This window comes from Podarcis filfolensis (assembly GCF_964270895.1).
Source record: "Podarcis filfolensis genome assembly, chromosome: 13".
Classification (NCBI taxonomy): domain Eukaryota; kingdom Metazoa; phylum Chordata; class Lepidosauria; order Squamata; family Lacertidae; genus Podarcis; species Podarcis filfolensis.
Genome location: NC_139615.1, coordinates 37064746 through 37082786, shown reverse-complemented (window position 1 = coordinate 37082786; position 18041 = coordinate 37064746). Strand labels below are relative to the sequence as shown.

General features: G+C 47.6%; 1 protein-coding gene across 9 annotated transcripts in view; it reads left to right on the top strand.

Moving 5' to 3' along the window:
* Window positions 1-18041, top strand: part of SHANK1 (SH3 and multiple ankyrin repeat domains 1) — a 122484-nt gene that overhangs the window by 64358 nt on the left and 40085 nt on the right. For all 9 annotated transcript variants that reach the window (XR_014540979.1, XR_014540980.1, XR_014540981.1 and 6 more), the window contains one exon: window positions 374-449. Coding sequence is in view for 6 of the 9 variants with exons in the window: in XM_083582334.1 (XP_083438460.1) it covers window positions 374-449 (76 nt within the window). In the remaining 3 variants the exon portion in view is untranslated. The remainder of the gene's footprint in view (window positions 1-373; window positions 450-18041) is intronic.

Genomic DNA, 18041 nt, shown 5'->3' with positions numbered 1-18041 from the left:
CTAAAGGCAACTGTAAAAGGCAACCTCGGCGGCGCCTCCAAACACAAAAACGGGGGCTGTATTTTACTAGGGACAAATTCCAGACAATAATGGCTGCCCCTGGAAAATAGGGACGCATGCAGTCAGCTTCCCTTTGGCTCCTTTCCCCTCTTCTCTATGGTTGACACACTAATAGTTCCCCCTTTCTGACTGTCTCCCCCCCCCCCCTTGGACATGCCACCAGCTGCGCTGAGCTTGTGCTGCCACTCACTGGCTGCCGGAGGAACCAGCAGGAAGAACAGGAGGTTCCAAAGTTAAGAAGGAAGATGCTGTCTGTGTACCAGGTGCCCTTCTGCAACCCTAATCCCCACGCCTTCTCTGCTTTGCTTTACAGAGAGCCGCAGTGACAAAGCCAAGCGACTCTTCAGGCACTACACGGTTGGCTCCTACGACAGTTTCGATGCCCCCAGGTGAGCGGACGGTGATCCCAAGAGGTTAGGCAATCTGTGGTTGTGTGCAAGGTGGAATTGTGTTGAAATGTGGCCGTGCAAAGGTGCACAGAGTTTAAGTGGATTGACGGCATAAAGGCCACCCTTTCTGGTGACATCTTACTCATATCCAAATATAATCAGTTTCTGTGTGTTGTTCTTTAGACTCATTCATGAAAACCCATACACTACCTCCAGTCCAAACAGCGAAGTTTTCTGATTTTTGTGAGTGCAATTCTAGGACAGCCTCTCTCTCTATGCTTGCAGCATCAAATCAATAAGCCATGAAATGCATGCGCAGCTTGCCTGTGAACACAGCCCCTTGCTGCCTCTTTGCACATGTGGCGAAACAAACCAGAAAGTCACAGTTAAGCATAGCTTCCTATCATGTGCAAGTCAAGACAAACATGATGAACAGCTTCCAAACAAGCAAGGATGCAGTTCAAAATCAGCATCTGAATCCTGTTTACTTTGGGATTTTGCATAACAGGGAGCTATGTGTAACTGATGTTTCCTGGCTTGTTTTACTGCTCATGTAAAGAGAGGTAGCAAGGGATATGCTTTTGCATATCTTGGATTATTAAGCCAAGATTTGATCATGCAAATGTGGCTGTTGGGTCAGAAACAGAGCAAAAAAACCAAAGGATTTCAATCTAATCAAGAGAAAAAAGCTAATTTCAAAACTGTTGAAGGGGCAATCTTTTTTTGCAATTTTGCGGACAGTGGCTATAAGAGGGAATTATAACTAATTAACAAGTTGCTACTGATTATTAATTAACTAACCTTAACTTTTGGAAACATAAAGTAATTTAACTTGCTCTTTGTGTTGTGGAAGCAAAGTATCCATGAGTTCAAGACAGCTGGATATATTTATTAGGGATATCACGTGATTTTTCTGTTCTGTGGGCTTCAGGCCCTTCCAGACAAGAGCATCTCTGGGAATTTAGGTTGACGCAATTAAAGTGGATTTAAGCACTCTGTCGCCCCAGCACAAGAAATCCACTTTGAAAAAGAAACAGACTTTTTCCACCTAGGAGAGTGGCAAGGAAACACATTGGAAAGTGTGAGATGAACACGTGATTCACAGAGGTGCGTAAACATCCTGCAGACAGATCAGAACAAATACCTGTACTCAAAACAGACCAGATATAATCTAACTTCTGTATAAGGTTTGAGAAAGCAAATCAAGATGAATGCTCAATAAATTCACTGCAGGAGCCCACAGTGAAATTGGTGTAGGGGGGCGTCTTTAGTATTTCCTCTGTGGCTTTTAGAACAGCCGCAACTTGAGACTGCTGAAGCTCACAAAGAAGAAGAAGAAGAAGAAGAAGAAGAAGAAGAAGAAGAAGAAGAAGAAGAAGAACAACTACTTTTAGTGAGATTGCAACATATGCTCAGTCACCTGAGAGCAAGCCCTGTTGAACACAGTGGGACTTCTGAGTAATAGGGCATGGGGTTGCTCTGTGAATAGGATTGCTTCATACTTGGTATATAACAGTGTTTGGGAGTTGAGAAGGAACAGGTATCGATCTGCTTATTACATTCCTCTGTAGCGTGTGGCTTGGCTCATTTGCTTGAGTCACATAGCGATGTGCTCAACAGGCATTATGGTGTGATGTGTTCGGTTTACTCTGGCTGACTGCTTACGGCAGTGATGGCCAAACTTGGCCCTCCAGCTGTTTTGGGACTACAACTCCCATCCTCCCAAGCTAACGGGACCAGTGGTCAGGGATCATGGGAATTGTAGTCCCAAAACAGCTGGAGGGCCAGGTTTAGCCATCACTGGCTTACAGCGTTCAAGGGTCTGAATTATTGAGAGTAAAGAGGGAACGCACAGGAGGGGCACTAGTGCATGTAATAAGAATGGATTGGATGGTTGTCTCATCCTTTGCAGCCTGGTGGTTCTGTCAAGAGTCTTTGAAGGCTTCACGGTGATTTCAAGTCAAAAGGTGGGATATGATAAAGTGGGAACCTCGTGACAAAGAAGATGAGAAGGAGTTGCTTGACAGTAGAACGGTTTCCCATGGGAGGTTGTGGACTCTCCTTCCCTTGGGGTTTTTAAGCAGAGGTTGGATGGTTGGATGGCCAACTGTGATGGATGCTTTGGCTGAGACTCATGTCTTGCATGGGGTTGGACTAGATGACCCTTGGGGTCCTTTCCAACTCCACAATTCTACGATTCTATGACTGCTTTCTACACACAAGTTTAAGGGGCAGTCATGTTTGTCTGCTGCAGCAACGAAGAGTACTGTGGCACTTTAAAACTAAATTGCTAACCCCCAGTTCAGGGGCTTGTGATCCGCTGCCCCCCCCAAGCCCCTCTCACAAATTTTGGTGACGGCAGCAAAAAGAAAAACCAAATGAAGCAGAGACAGAGCTAGGGTGGGAAGAAACCCCACACACTGGGGTGGGAGGAGGAGGAGCTCAAAACCAGGTAGGGGAGTAGCGCGAAGGCATTGTGCGCCTTCCTGCTGCCCCCCCCCCCCGAGCCTGTGGGGCTGGCGGTGGGGGGAAGCGCTGCTTTCCCCCCACCGCCAGCTTAAAAACCAGGTCGGGAGCCACACGAAGGTGTCGCGCGCCTTCCTGCTGCCCCCCCCAGCCTGTGGGGCTGGCGGTGGGGGGAAGCTCTGCTTTCCCCCACCGCCAGCCTCAAAGACCAGACTCTCCTGGCTTCAGCGAAAGCAATGCGAAGCCTCCGGAGCACAGGCTTCGGAGGCTTCGCGTTGCTATCGCTGAAGCCAGGGAGCCTGCATTTGCTCCATAGCACACACACACATTTCCCCTTCATTTTTGGAGGTGAAAAAGTGTGTCCTATAGAGCGAAAAATACGGTATCTCCTCCCCACTCATCAGATTGATAATTTAATTAGCAAAAAGATAGCAGTAAGACCCCTACTGCATGAATCACCCGAGGATTGCTATGGATTCATAGAATTGTTGTTGGAAGGGACCCTGAGGGTCATCTAGTCCAGCTCTCTGCAATGCAGGAATTTGCAGCTGTCCCATGCAGGATTCGAACCTGCAACCTTGGTGTTACCAGCGCCTCGCTCTAACCAACTGAGCTATCCAGGCTGTTTAGTGCGCATGTGAGAGATTGTGGGGTAGCCGCACCCCTTTGAGCCAAACCCAGTGCTGTCACTTGGCCCCTGGAGGATTGGCCAAGATGAATGGGGCCCTAAAGCCAAACAGCGTTAGCTTTAAAGACCGTCAGATTTATTATGACACAGGCTTTAGGTGGACGAGAATCCACTTCATTCAAGGCAGCAAACCCTAAGTGACTGTGATTAAAGGTTTTGTTTCCTGATTCCCATTGGACGGTTAAGCTGATTTTGCTTTACCTGCCTTGGCTTGAAACATGTTGGATTATGGGTAACGTGTGCATGCCTGTCAAAAAGAATAACATATACCAAGAAACTGCTGAGGGCCCCGTATGGATGGAAAGAATGCATTATAAAGCCAGAAGTAGCATTAAATGTATTCCCATGATGGATAACAATGTCTTTTTAAGTTATAATAATTTTTATTAGTGGTAGTACTAGTAGTGGTGGGAGTGGTAGAAAGCATATCTCTATGGCTAGATGCCTTACAATTGGAGAAGGAAAAAAACATAAGACTTCCCAGAAGCTAAAAATCTAAAGGATTTTCCTTTTTTCTTTTGCACGTCCTAAGTCAAATAGTAAGGTAAAGGTAAAGGGACCCCTGACCATTAGGTCCAGTTGTGGCCGACTCTGGGGTTGCGGCGCTCATCTTGCTTTATTGGCCGAGGGAGCCGGCGTACAGCTTCCGGGTCATGTGGTCAGCATGACTAAGCCGTTTCTGGCGAACCAGAGCAGCACACGGAAACGCCGTTTACCTTCCCGCCGGAGAACCTATTTATCTACTTGCACTTTGTTTTTCTCCAAGTAAATTTTTATTGTTTTCCTTACATATTCTTTTCCAACAAATTGTAATAACACCATACATTCCCTTTGACTCTGCCGAGTCGCGACCCCCCTCCCTCCCCACAACTGGTATATTTATCCTCTTTCCATCGTGCACATCATTCTCATATTAGTACTATTATACATTGGAGGTATTATGTCAATCCCGCTAGTGTCTTGACCTCTTTACAATTCTTCTTTAAATATTCAATAAATCTACTCCAGTTATTTTGGTATCTTTGATCTCCCTGGTCCCGGATCCTCCCTGACAGTTTGGCAAGTTCTGCATATTCTGTCAACTTCGCCTGCCACTCCTGAATAGTTGGTATATCTTGTACTTTCCATCTTTGGGCCAGAAGGGTTCTCGCGGCAGCTGTAGCATACATGAACAAATTTTGATCTTCCATTTTAATTTCTGTTCCTATTAAGCCTAATAGACACACTCCCGATCTTTTGGGGAAAGTGTATCTAAATATTTTTTTGAGTTCATTATAAATTGATTCCCAACATTTTTTTACCTTATCGCAGGTCCACCCCATATGGAAATAGTCCCCATCTGCCTTTTTACATTTCCAACATTTTCTTTCTTTTTTCCTATACATTTTAGCTAATTTTACTGGCGTCAATTACCATCTATACATCATTTTTAGCAAGTTTTCCTTTAAAGCCATGCATCCTGTAAATCTCGAACCCTCCTTCTTTTCCACGCATCCAATTCAATGTTATGCCCAATATCAATTGCCCATTTTATCATTGATTCCTTTACTTCTTCGTCTTTTGTATACCATTCTAGCAATAAACTATACATTCTTGATAAAATTTTATCTTTACAGTCTATTAACTCGATTTGGAATTTCGATTTTTTATCTTCGAACCCATTTCTCTTTTTATCTTCCTTTAATAAGTCACTGATCTGGTGGTATTGCAACCACCCTGTTAACATCTTTTCAATTTGGTCATATGGTTTGAGCTTTATCCCTTGGTCTGTTTTCCTAGTAATATCCTCATATGTTATTCTTTCCCCTTCCATGTTTACTTTTTTTGTTGTCAACACCTCAATTGGTGATATCCACCACGGTGTCTTTCTTTCCAGGAGGTTTTTATTCCGATCCCATACTTCATATAAAGATTTCCTAATCACATGGTTTAGAAAACCTTTATGTACCTTTACTTTGTTGTACCATAGGTACGAATGCCAACCGTATCTATTGTCGTGGCCCTCTAGATCTAATAGGTCAGTGTTTTCTAAAGTCAGCCAATCTTTGAACCATACCAAGCACAAAGCTTCATAGTATAAAGTCAGGTCTGGTAAATCAAAACCTCCTCTCTCTTTTTTATCTACTAGTATCTTCTTATCTACTTGCACTTTGACGTGCTTTCGAACTGCTAGGTTGGCAGGAGCAGGGACCGAGCAATGGGAGCTCACCCCGTCGTGGGGATTCGAACCGCCGACCTTCTGATTGGCAAGTCCTAGGCTCTGTGGTTTAACCCACAGCGCCACCTGCGTCCCTAGTCAAATAGTAATCCAGTTCTTAGCTGCAGTGCTCTTTTTCCTAGAAAAATGGGTGCTAGTACTCACCATTAAATTGTTACAGTAAATGCCACACTTTTTAACAACAACAACAACAACAACAAAAAGAGGTGCCAATACTGCGTACCCTTGAGGACCCCCCTGAAAAAAACACTGCTTATCTGTAACTATAAGCATCTGGTCAGGATTCTAGATCAAGTGGGCCACTGACCTGATTGACACGGTTGGCGCTGTGGTCTAAACCACTGAGCCTAGGGCTTGCCGATCAGAAGGTCGGCGGTTCAAATCCCTGCAATGGGGTGAGCTCCCGTTGCTCTGTTCCAGCTCCTACCAACCTAGCAGTTTGAAAGCACGCCAGTGCAAGTAGATCAATAGGTACCGCTGTGGCAGGAAGGTAAATACTGTTTCTGTGCGCTCTGGTTTTTGTCACGGTGTCCTGTTGTGCCAGAAGCGGTTTGGTCATGCTGGCCACATGACCCGGAGAGCTGTCTGTGGACAAACACCGGCTCCCTCGGCCTGAAAGCAAGATGAGCGCTGCAACCCCATAGTCGTCTTTGACTGGACTTTACCGTCCAGGGCTCCTTTACCTTTTTACTTTGGCCTGATCCAGCAAACCTGACATGATAACATTTATTTTATTTTATATTCAGAGAGAGAGAGACTACTGCTTTGCCATGCTCAAAACACTCGCTTAGATCATCTCAGCAGTCTTTACATCAACCCAGTAATGTAGACAGTAATGTACTATCCTTGCCTTAGATGAGGGCTAATGCTGAGACACATTACACTTGCATCCTGCCCCTCCTTCAGGGAGCTCAGAGCAGGATACAACATCATCCTATGCACACTCACGCACATATTTTGCCCTTCTAACAACCTTGCGAGGTAGGCCAGTCACTAGGCCACACATCCCATAAGACTCATGAAGCAGGTCTGCCTTCTCAGGCCTAGTGCGATGCTCTAACTGCTATGTAGCACCAACTGTCCTGGTGGCTCGCCAATGGGCCAAACTAAATGTGGTGGCAGATCTGTGTGTCTTAACCTGGATCTACTACAATCACATAAAAAGAACTGCTGGAGGGGCTGATTTAAGGAAGAAAAGTGGCAAGGGAATGAGGAGAGCTAACCCGCCGCCACTGCTACAGATTACTTCCTTGGAACCCCTCTGTACTCACTAGGGATGGATGAATCTGTCGATTTTGGTTTCCCCATTTTCCTGTCTTCAGTTTTCCTCCTTTCTGCAGCAGCATGAAAATCCATCAGCATTTAGCGGAAACATTTCCTGACACAGTTTCACATGCAGTTTTCTCTAGTGTACACTTTCCCCCCTAATATAATGCATCTTTGTATGCTCTTTTCACCAATACATGCATTTTTGCGCACATTTCACCTTTAAAATACAATTTTTTTGTAGACGTCATTTGTTTGGAGAACTGCACCACACAATTCAGAGAAGTGCAGATTTCAAAGGGTAGCTGTGTTTCAGTCCTCATATGTTTCAGGAATTGGGGAGCTTTATAATGAAACGTGAGCTGAACTTCATTTCTCCCATGCACCCATGCGCTCCTTTTGCTTCTTAAACCTCCCCAGTTACGGCAGGTACAGATTTTAAACACCCGGATCTGCTAATGTCGCATCTACTTTGCCTCAGCTGCTTATTTAGGCAGATGCAGCTACTCTTGTTACATCTGGGGGCAAGAATGTAAAGCAACTTGTCCTGGTTCTGCTTTTGACATATTCAGAAAACTCGGCTACTTCAGGTTTTTAGCTTTGTTAGGCACAAAACCCTGTGCAGCCACAAAGCTGGAGGACCAGGCAGTTTCAGCTCCTAAAATAAGCAGAAAGGCCTCTCTTTGCCCCTAAGTAAAGGATGGAAAATTTGTGGCCCTCCATCTGACATCTGTCCCAGCCACCACAACCAATGGTCTGGGATAATGGGAGTTGTAGTCCAAACTGGGGCCAGCCTTCCCTCACTCCCCACCAGGAAAGAAGGGGGTCAGGGAAGATCTATATCAGGGACAATGAGGGAGGGGGATAGAATGATTGATGCTGAGATCTGCCGCCCTGGTGGACCCTGCCGCCTGAGGCTGCTGTCTCACCTCGCCTCACAGGTGGGCCGGCCCTGTGTCCAGCGACATTGTGAAGGCCTCAGGTTCCCCATCCCTGCCTCCCGTAAATGCACAAGTTCCCACTGCTTGGGCCACTGGTGAAATATCTCTGATCTTCTGTCTCCTACATCTGGAGGAGGAGGAGCCCAATTTTTCAGCTCTCTTATTAGACTAATTATGGCAGCACCCACCACTTCCAGATCGAGTTACGTGAATCATTTACTCGGCACTTACAGTGCACAATGTGCTTTATTATCTTTACCTTGATTAGCCTCTCAAGAAGCCTGGGAGATAGATGGGGGACTGAGACAGAGCCACTTGCCCAGGGTCATCCTGTGGAGTGGGCTTTCTCAGCCTAAGGCGGCATACACATACACTCACAGCATATGACCTCCTCCCCATCCCCCATCCCAAAAGAATCCTGCAGGCTGCAGTTTGCTAAGGGCGCTGGGAATCGTAGCTCTGTGGGGGAACTATGGTTCCCAGGATTTTTTTGCGGGGGGGGGTGGGAGCCACGTGTTATAAATGTATGGTGTAGACACAGCCCATGTCCATGTTCCATATTCTGCCAGACTGAGTCTGCAATCTTCTCATTCAGAGGCATTTGCCCTTAAACACAGCCTAAAAATATTGTAAATGCACTACAGTGGTGCCTCGGGTTAAGTACTTAATTAGTTCCGGAGGTCCATACTTAACCTGAAACTGTTCTTAACCTGAAGCACCACTTTAGCTAATGCGGTCTTTCGCTGCTGCCGCTGTGCCGCTGCCGCGCGATTTCTGTTCTCATCCTGAAGCAAAGTTCTTAACCTGAGGTACTATTTCTGGGTTAGCAGAGTCTGTGACCTGAAGCGTATGTAACCTGAAGCGTATGTAACCCGAGGTACCACTGTACGTTGAAACCACTCCCATTGTGCCACCATACTCGGCTCCTGTTGGAGTTACTGCATTCTCGGGATTCCCAATTGTAGACCTTTCCACGTGTCCGTATTTTCCAGGGACAGTCCCGGATTTACAGTTTCTGGTTCGATCCTGGAATGTCCTGCTTTCCCTTAGGCCGTCCCTATTTTCATTGGAGAACTGTTGGAGGGTATGCAATTTCACACTCTCCTCCTCTTTTCCAGTCCCGGATCTTGAAGGGAGCAAAACTGCAGGCCCAGCACCAGCACCTGCCACTCTAGGGCAGTGGTTGAGACCCAGGCAGTGGCAGGGCCCACCTGCGCTGATGTCTTGCGGTTTGACAGCCAGCCAGTGATGGGTGTTGCCTGGGGAGATTTCTGGGGGCCACACAGAGAGGCCTGGAGGGGCACATTTGGCCAATGCACCTGAGGTGTCCCATCCCTGCTTTTGCAGGAGTTTGTTTTTTTTTTATAAATATTTATTAAATTTTCCAATTTTATACAAACACAAAAGAAAAAAGAAAAAGGAAAATATTAAAAACAAATCAATTTCAACCACAGTTTTTCAATAACATGTTTCTTTGACTTCCTCATACCTCCCCTTATTGTTTTCTAGTTCAAATTGTTAATCCAGCAAATCCTAATCTCTTAACATTCCTTTTAACTAACACCTTATTTTCCAATCAACTTTTTAAATTTTATGACTTAAACAATTTTAATCCCAATTATTTTTATCATAACAGCTAGAGACCACATAAGTTCGATCCAGCATCTTGCTTTTGCAGGAGTTTGAACCTGGGAAAACACCTATATTGAAAACACGTGATCTCTCCGTACTTCCTCAGGTGCTAACTTTTGGGTTTTGTGGAACTTTTGAGTTTTATTTTTATTTTTAATGCTGTAGAGCAGGAGCAGGGAACCTTTTTTTTTCAGACCAAGGGCAGTCTTCCTTTCTGAGCAACCTTCATACAGTAGGCTGGTTTCTACACACAATGACACACCCTTGTATATCCTCCATCCAGGCAAGGAAGGGGCATCATCAGAGTTCAAGGACACATTCCAACCAGGCAAAAGCACTAGGGGTGCAAAGCAGGGCCTGTGAGGGGAGCAGAGGCAAATTTAGGGGAGCATGACTGGTTCAGTTGCACTGCGGGGAGATCTGCAGAATCGCCACAGGGGGCGCCACAGCTATGATTTAGAATGGAGCTTGAGAAGGCAGGGGGACTGAATTTTGGCATTGCACAGGGTGCCACTGAACTTTGAGATCCCAGAGTCCACCACTGAGGGGAGTGATTTGAGGAGGCTGTGTGCAGTCTGCAGAATAATTCCATCGGCCAGCTACGAGAGGCCTGAAGGTCCACATTTGATCCCTGGACTTGAGATTCCCCACCTATGTTGTAGAGCTTTTAAAATGTGATTGCCTACCTGCAGCCTGAATTGATACAACCCACTCTGCCGACTCCATACCCTCCAACATTTCTCCAGTGAAAATAGGGACGCCCTATTCCATAATAAAATAATAATAATAATGATTTTACTATTTGTACCCTACCCATCTGACTGGGTTTCTTCAGCCACTCTGGGTGGCTTCCAACATATATAAAAACTTAATGAAACATTAAACATTGAAAACTTCCCTATACAGGGCTGCCTTGAGATGGCTCGGATAACTCCATACCTGCCAACACTTCTCTGACGAAAATAGGGACGTCCTAAGGAAAAGCAGGACATTCTGGGATCAAACTAGAAACCGGGACAGCTTTTAGAAATCCGGGACTGTCCCTGGAAAGTAGGGACACTCGGAGGGTCTGCAACTCATCTCTCTTATTGGAGACCCAGTGTGGTGTAGTGGTTAAGAGCAGTAAACTCGTAATCTGGTGAACCGGGTTCGATTCCCCGCTCCTCCACATGCAGCTGCTGGGTGACCTTGGGCTAGTCACACTTCTCTGAAGTCTCTCAGCCCCACTCACCTCACAGAGTGTCTGTTGTGGGGGAGGAAGGGAAAGGAGAATGTTAGGCGCTTTGAGACTCCTTCGGGTAGTGATAAAGCGGGATATCAAATCCAAACTCTTCTCTTACCCCTCATCCAGCTGGGCTGGTAGCAGCACTTGGCACCCTCAGGCAACTGCCTGGTTCCAAAAGTCTGGTGCGACCCACTTGGACTGATTCCTGCCTTAAACCCCATCCCCCTGCTCACCCAACAGGAGGCAGCTACAAGGAGCCATTTACCGTAAATTTCCCACAATACCCTGGAGTTACACTCAGCTTGGCTCTGTGGGGCATTGTGGGAAAATTAAAACCGGTGCCGTCCAGTGCCAGTGTCCAGTCTGATTAGTGGGAGGCTCACAGGCATGGGAGAAGACCCCCAAAGGACACTGTGCTGCGGACCCCCTCAAATCTGGAGGACGCCTTGATGTGCCGACTCAAAGGCCTGGTGGAGCAGGTGATTGCCGCCCGCTAACCTACTTCCAGGCCCCACGACCATTTCCCAGTCCCTGCAGCTCCAAATGGTTACTGGACTCTGTCTGTAGCTCCCCAGCCTAGGCTTCTTAAATCTTGTACATATTACCGCTGTCTCAGTTTACAGGCCTCCTGTCAGCCCATAAATAAAAAGAACTGACAAGAGGTGGCAAACTTCCCAGGTAGATTAAAAGTCTGATGTAGACTCAAGATTTCTTAAGTCCTCTCTGGGCACGTCTTAAACTGAAAACTTAAAAGCTGACTAAAGTAGTCCGTTCTTAGAACCTGGCAAGGGTAAACCATACATTTAAAACCCCACAGGGAGGAAAAATGAGAATTTGAAAACAGCAGGTGGGTGGGGAGAGGATTAAGTACCTTCTCTCATTCTCCCTCACCTTAGATTTCATAGAAATTTCAGCTGTCCCTGGGTGGGCTCAAACCAGCAACCTTCTGGTTAACAGCCAGGCACACTGACCCATTGCGCCACGAGACTTCCATGCTACCACTTCCCTGATATCAATCACAGTTTCTTAAGGGTTACTGGCCTATAGTTAACACACTTTTGTGTGTAACATGTAGTTTACCCTTGATCCTAATTGATACACCAATCTTTTTTTTATTTAAAAAAAACACATTTATGCATTTTATATATCTTAATACATCAGTTATACAATTGTCATCATTCATCTTACACTCTTTGACTTCCACACACATCCCTCCGTGAGGTCTTATTTTGTCCTTGTTAAGCTGCATCTCCTTAATTACCACCCCTCTTCTACTTGTTTTAACTGCTGCTCATATATCTAACCCCACTTAGAAGCTTATCTGATTGTTATATTTCTTTAAATATTCACCAAACTATTCCCACTCATCTTGATTTCTTATCTTTGCAGTCAACATTGCTAGCTCTGCATATTCTATTAGCTTAATCTGCCAGTCTATTTTCGCGGGACTATTTTTGTCCTCCCACCTTTTGACATAAATTATTCTAGCTGCTGTTATTGCATAGAGGAAACGACTAAGTACTTTCTTGGGTATTTCCCCCTGTACTATACTCAATAAGAACATTTCTGGTTTCTTGGAACCCTAAACATCTTTTTTAGTTCTGAGTATATCATCTCCCAATACTCTTTGGCTTTCTTGCACCCCCACCACATGTGTATAAATGTCCCTTCAATCTCTTCACATTTCCAACATAAATCGGTGATATACCCATCTTCTATGACTTAGTGTAACCTCCACACACACACACACCCCATGTACACTACCTCTACAATTCTGGCACCGGGATGACAAGCTTCTTTGCTCTCTCTCATGCCCATTTACCCTCTTTCACCAACAGTGGTTGGTGCCCATGCAGACTATAGGGCTGAATGCAGGGAGACCAACAGTAGGTGGAGCCAGACCCAACAGCAGGCAGAGCCACCCCCTAGACTGGTTGTAAAGAAAGAGGCAGCTGGCTAGGGACAGACTGAGGTTGGTGGGTCAGGACTGCATTCGCCCTAATGGCCTGACCTCTACTGTCATTCACCCTCTCCTGGCTCCATAAACAACAACAACAAAAAAGAAAAAGTGCTAAAGTGAACAAGTACAAATGAAGCTTGCCACTTTGCTGGAGCCTTCCTGCTCTCCTGCCCGAAACCCTTTTGTTTCACCCCAAAACGAATATCATTACTGTAGAGTCAGCTCACATCCCCTACTCTAGTTTCCAAGCCATATATGTTCCTCAACTCTCCTCCTTACTGTCCTGATATGCCCCAAATTCTGATCCATGTCCCCACTTGCCTCTGAAGGAGGAGGAGGAGGAGTTTGGATTTGATATCCCGCTTTATCACTACCCGAAGGAGTCTCAAAGCGGCTAACATTCTCCTTTCCCTTCCTCCCCCACAACTAACACTCTGTGAGGTGAGTGGGGCTGAGAGACTTCAGAGAAGTGTGACTGGCCCAAGGTCACCCAGCAGCTGCATGTGGAGGAGCAGAGACGCGAACCCGGTTCCCCAGATTAAGAGACTACCGCTCTTAACCACTACACCACAATTCTGACCTCCTCCCCCACAACCCCAGCCATTCCCAGGACTGGCAGTTCTGCCCTCCTTTGTGACCCACATGCCACAGGCAACATCTCAGTGTTCTGATGGGGTTTTTTATGTGCACGACTGGCTCCCTTCGTCTGTTCCGTCCCTCGGGCTCCTGCCTGTGACCCTCAATCTCAAACCACTGTCCTCCACAGTTCAACCTGCGCTCTGCCCCACCCTTCCCCATCGCCCTGGATCCTTCCATTTGGCTCTCCCTCCCCAGCGGACCCAGTTATTCCGAGCCTGTGTGCCGCTGATGCTCCGATTCGCACTGCGCTGTGTTTCCTTCTGTCGGCAAATGTCCTTGAGCTCAGAAGGCAGGCAGTGCATCCGAAACTGGGCTGGCTTTGAATCTGGAAACGGGAGCGCTTGATCCGGAGCTCTTGGCCGAGGTGCCGCCGCGGAGGGTCTGCTCGCCCGTGCAGAAGCTCGCCCCTCCTTCTTCCCACCACGGGGCTCGCACGATTCCTGCTTAGGGTTCTTGGTGCCAAGTGGCTGGATAGGCCCAGAACCCCCTGGGGCAGTGGTCTTTGCCTGCAGCCAGACAGAGAAGATGGGTCATGCCAGGATGCCAGCGGCCACGTGAACCAGTTGGGCAGCACCATGGGGACAGATGTGACTGGGTGAGTGGCGTGGGTGTTAGACCGGCCAGGATGGGCAGTGTGTAACGGGAGTGCTTTGGTGGCGGGGAAATTATCAGCGCGCATCTCCCCCCCTTCCCTGTTGTGACCCATTTCGCTTCACCTGTGTCCTGACCTGCTTCTGTAACGGGAATAAAATTTGAAGTGGGAGACTTGTTTGCTAGTGCAGGACAAGGTTCACCCACCAATGGGGGAGATAAATCTCTTGACTCCGAAGAACTAAGAAGCATAAGTCATGAGAAGGCAGGTGCAATTGTTGCGGGGAAGTGTGTGTTGAAGGAGAAGGCTGTTAGTTTTAGAGAGTTTGCACACTGTGCCTTGCAAAGAGCTGTGCATTGTTACTTCACCGCTGTGCGTGCCAAGTTCCTGAACGTTGTGTGCCCATGTAGGAGAGAAAGACTGAGAGCTTATGCACACTTGACGTTTTGTCCCATTTATCCTGCCCAGGGGGCAGAATAGTTTTAGTTTTCTACTGCGGCAGCAGTTGCTCCCACCTTCTGTATTGTGTCAGAAATAGGCAGTTAGTTTCCCCTTCATGCTGACCTCTTGTGAATCACCTTTAGCCACTGCTTAACGGTAGGCTCTGAATTTATAAGGGCAAACCTGCAGCTGAAATACTGCAGAGGGGAAAGCAGCCTTGGCTGGGTGGGCAGGATGAGAGAGATTAAGAGAAGTAACATGTCCAGAGGAGGAAGGGTTAAGCACACACACACACACACCCCGCACACTGCTTCTCTTCTCAAAAATGGGCCTCTCCCCAAAGCTGTTTTTCATTTCTTTTTTCTTTTCTTTTCTTTCTTTCCTTCCTTTTATTTCTTTTAAAAAAAACTCTTAAGCCTTTATTGCATGCATCTGCAAGTAACGTGCAGTTTGCACCCATCTGATGAGACAAACATCACCACAGGTAATGTGTCACTCTAGTTCAGTGTGTGTGTCACCTTATCGAGATCGTTTAAACATTACTGACCTTGTGACAGTGTGCCTTTTGCATACATATCAATATCATGTCCCTGTACATACCAGCAGTCTGAAAAATAGCATCTCCTCCCTCCCCCAATCAACTTTTGTGGCTATAGGAATGTGTGCTTTTCTTTTTAAAAATATATCACAAGAAGCATTGAAAAGTATCTAATTTGTCTGATCTACAGCACAGCTACTTGAGTGAACTTCTGCCAATTGGGGGTGGGGGTGGGACATGTGGGGCTGCTTTCAGTGACATATATTGAGGGTATTGGTGGCTCAAAGCCTTTGCATTGAAGTTTAGCCTTGCTTAGTGATAAATACCTGCCATTCCATTTGTCAAAGACTTCTATGCACTCCCGAGAAAGATATCCTTTCCCTTGTTCTGTTATGTTCTCTGGGACCGCCCCCCCAAAGCAACTATCTGTGTAGCCTATCATGCAAATACCGTATGAACTATTGTGCAGCCTTGCAAATATATCTGTGTAAGTTATTATCTTGTTTGTCGGCGCCTGTGTTAGACATTTGTGACCTTTATAAAAAGAACCACTTTTTGTAAAAGGAACACCTTCACGGAAATTTCCTAGAGGAAATTCTTTAAGGTGAGCAGGACGATTGCTCTTCACAAGCCTGCCTGCTTGTATGTGTGAGTGTGCAAATATGACTAGCCGTACATGAAAAATACTACCTTATTTTACAAGTCTGTGAGAGAAAGATGGTGGGTGGGTGGGGCGATGGTGCTGTTCTGCAACTTGAAGGATGCTACAGAGAGAGTTGCATGATGGTTGGGAAGATAAAGCACAACCTTACCTGCAAAGGTTAATGTATAAGCACAACAAACTGAATTCAGCACAACAAACTCCCAAGTAAACTTTCACAGGGCACCAACGCTGTGTGCTAAGAAGTAACGCTCACTCACCAAAATTGTATTCACTGCCAAGTTATGCTGCACAGAATTAAGCTATAAAATCTGTGTGTGTGGTCCTATGCACATTTTTGCTTGGAGGCAAATCACTGGTACTTGTAGCTTTATCCTGAGCACGCGTACTCTGAAGTAAGGGTGAATTCAGGTGCACCCTATGATGTATATGCAGAAACTACGTGGAATGTAATGTGTATTTGGGACTGTGATGGGCTCTGGTGTTCCTGAATGAAAAAGCAGCTGTCGAAACCTTGCTTGCTGAAAACATGGCGGCAATGGAGCCATTCATGCATTTGGGGTCACCCTGTCCCACTCATTGCTGATTTTCTATCCAAGGCTCCCTTCTTCCCTGAATACCAAGGGGGAGCTGCAGCTGGTACTGGTGCCACTGCTTAAGGGAGAGTTGCCTAGCCCCAAATGCAGCTATGGCACTAGGAGCAGGGGACTAGATAAAGAGTCCCTTCTCCAAACAGCTGCCCCAATTCCAAAGGCAAATCCATTCCCTCCTGTGGCTGTTCCTATAGGGACCTGTCATCCAGTGCTAAAAAGTCCTACTGTTGGGAGTGAGGAAACCTATTTATACAGTGATCCTAGAGCTTTTTGACAGGAGGACTCAAGTGAGAGAGGGGATCATAAGGGAGCTCTTTCCAGAGAGATGGAGCCCGCTGTTCAGAAAGCGAGCCATTGTCTTAGACCCAAAATGCAGTTTTGTTACAGAGTGGAAAGGCAACCGTAGCTGGCTTGGCCTTGGTGGCTTCTATTTCCACAGGGTATCCTCTCATACGGAACAAGCCCTGCTGGTTTTGACTAAGGAAAGGACATTCAGTCTAGCATCCTGTTTCCCATAATAGCCAGCCAGATGCCTCTGGAAAACCCACAAGCAGAACATGCTTATTGCCTCCACCCCCAGCAGATAGAGGCTTCTTCCTTTAACTACCGTAGCCAATAGCCACGGATAGTCTCATCCTCCGTAACTTTGTCTAACCCCCTTTTATGGCCATCTAAGATAGCGGCCCTCGCTACTTCTTGTGGCATGGAGTAACAAAAAACATGAATGAGGTGTTGGGGTGAAGAAGGGCCCTTTGGCTCGCCTGTCCTGCCTCCTCTGTTGTCATAGGGTGCTGCTTTCCAACTGATCAGGTAGAGCGCAAAACAGTCTTAATTGAGGAAGGATTTGTCTTGGGGGGTGTGCGTTTGTGGTGGGAGGGGGAAGACCATGAGCATCATGTCTCTTGCAGTCTTTACTTTCTCAAAAGAGAGGTGCCCGAACTCATGCTTCTCGTGTGTGTGTGTGTGTGTGTGTGTGTGTGTGTGTGTCGGGTGCACGTGCGCTCTGCTTGCGGCTACTCGGCGCCAGGCGCTCTGCACATGCTCAGAGGCGCGGGGCTCCCTCTCGCCGCTACCCACGACCGACCGAGAGGTTGAGCCAGCTGGGCCAGCCAGCCAACCAGCCATCCGGCCGGCCTGCCCGCTTCCTGCAGTGCCGCGGCATCGCCGGGTGCTCCTGTGCGCAAGGGGTTAAGCAAGCGTGCCGGCTGGTCGGCGTGCGCTCTCCCGCTCGCTCCGGCGGCGGCGGCGGCGTTGGACTCGGCTCCTGCTGCCAATGAACAAGGCCGGCAGGCCGGCCTGCCCGCCAGCCCCCCGCTCTTCTTCTCCTCCTGCTCCGTCGTCGTCCTTTCCTTGCTTCCTTCCTTCCTTCCCGCGGTGCCATGATGTGAGTATGGTGCAGCCCTCCTGCCGCTGCTGCTGCTGCCGCTACTGCCGCTATTGCGCCCCCCGCCCGCCTCCCCATCCCACCGCGCGCCCCTAGAATGTGGCTGGGCCCCACGGCGGCGGCAGCGGCGGCTGGGGGCCTGGGATCAACGGCGGCGGCGGCGGAGCCATGGCCCGCTACGACGGCGGCGGCGGGAGCCAGCAGCAGCAGCCGGCCCTCTCGTCCAGCTGGCCGGCCCTGGGGCCCCGGCGCCGGAGCGTCTGGTACATCTACAGGTACGGTCGGAAGAGGAGCAGGAGGAAGCGGAGCAGCCATCGGCAGGCACGGCCGTGGGGCCCTGGCCCGTGC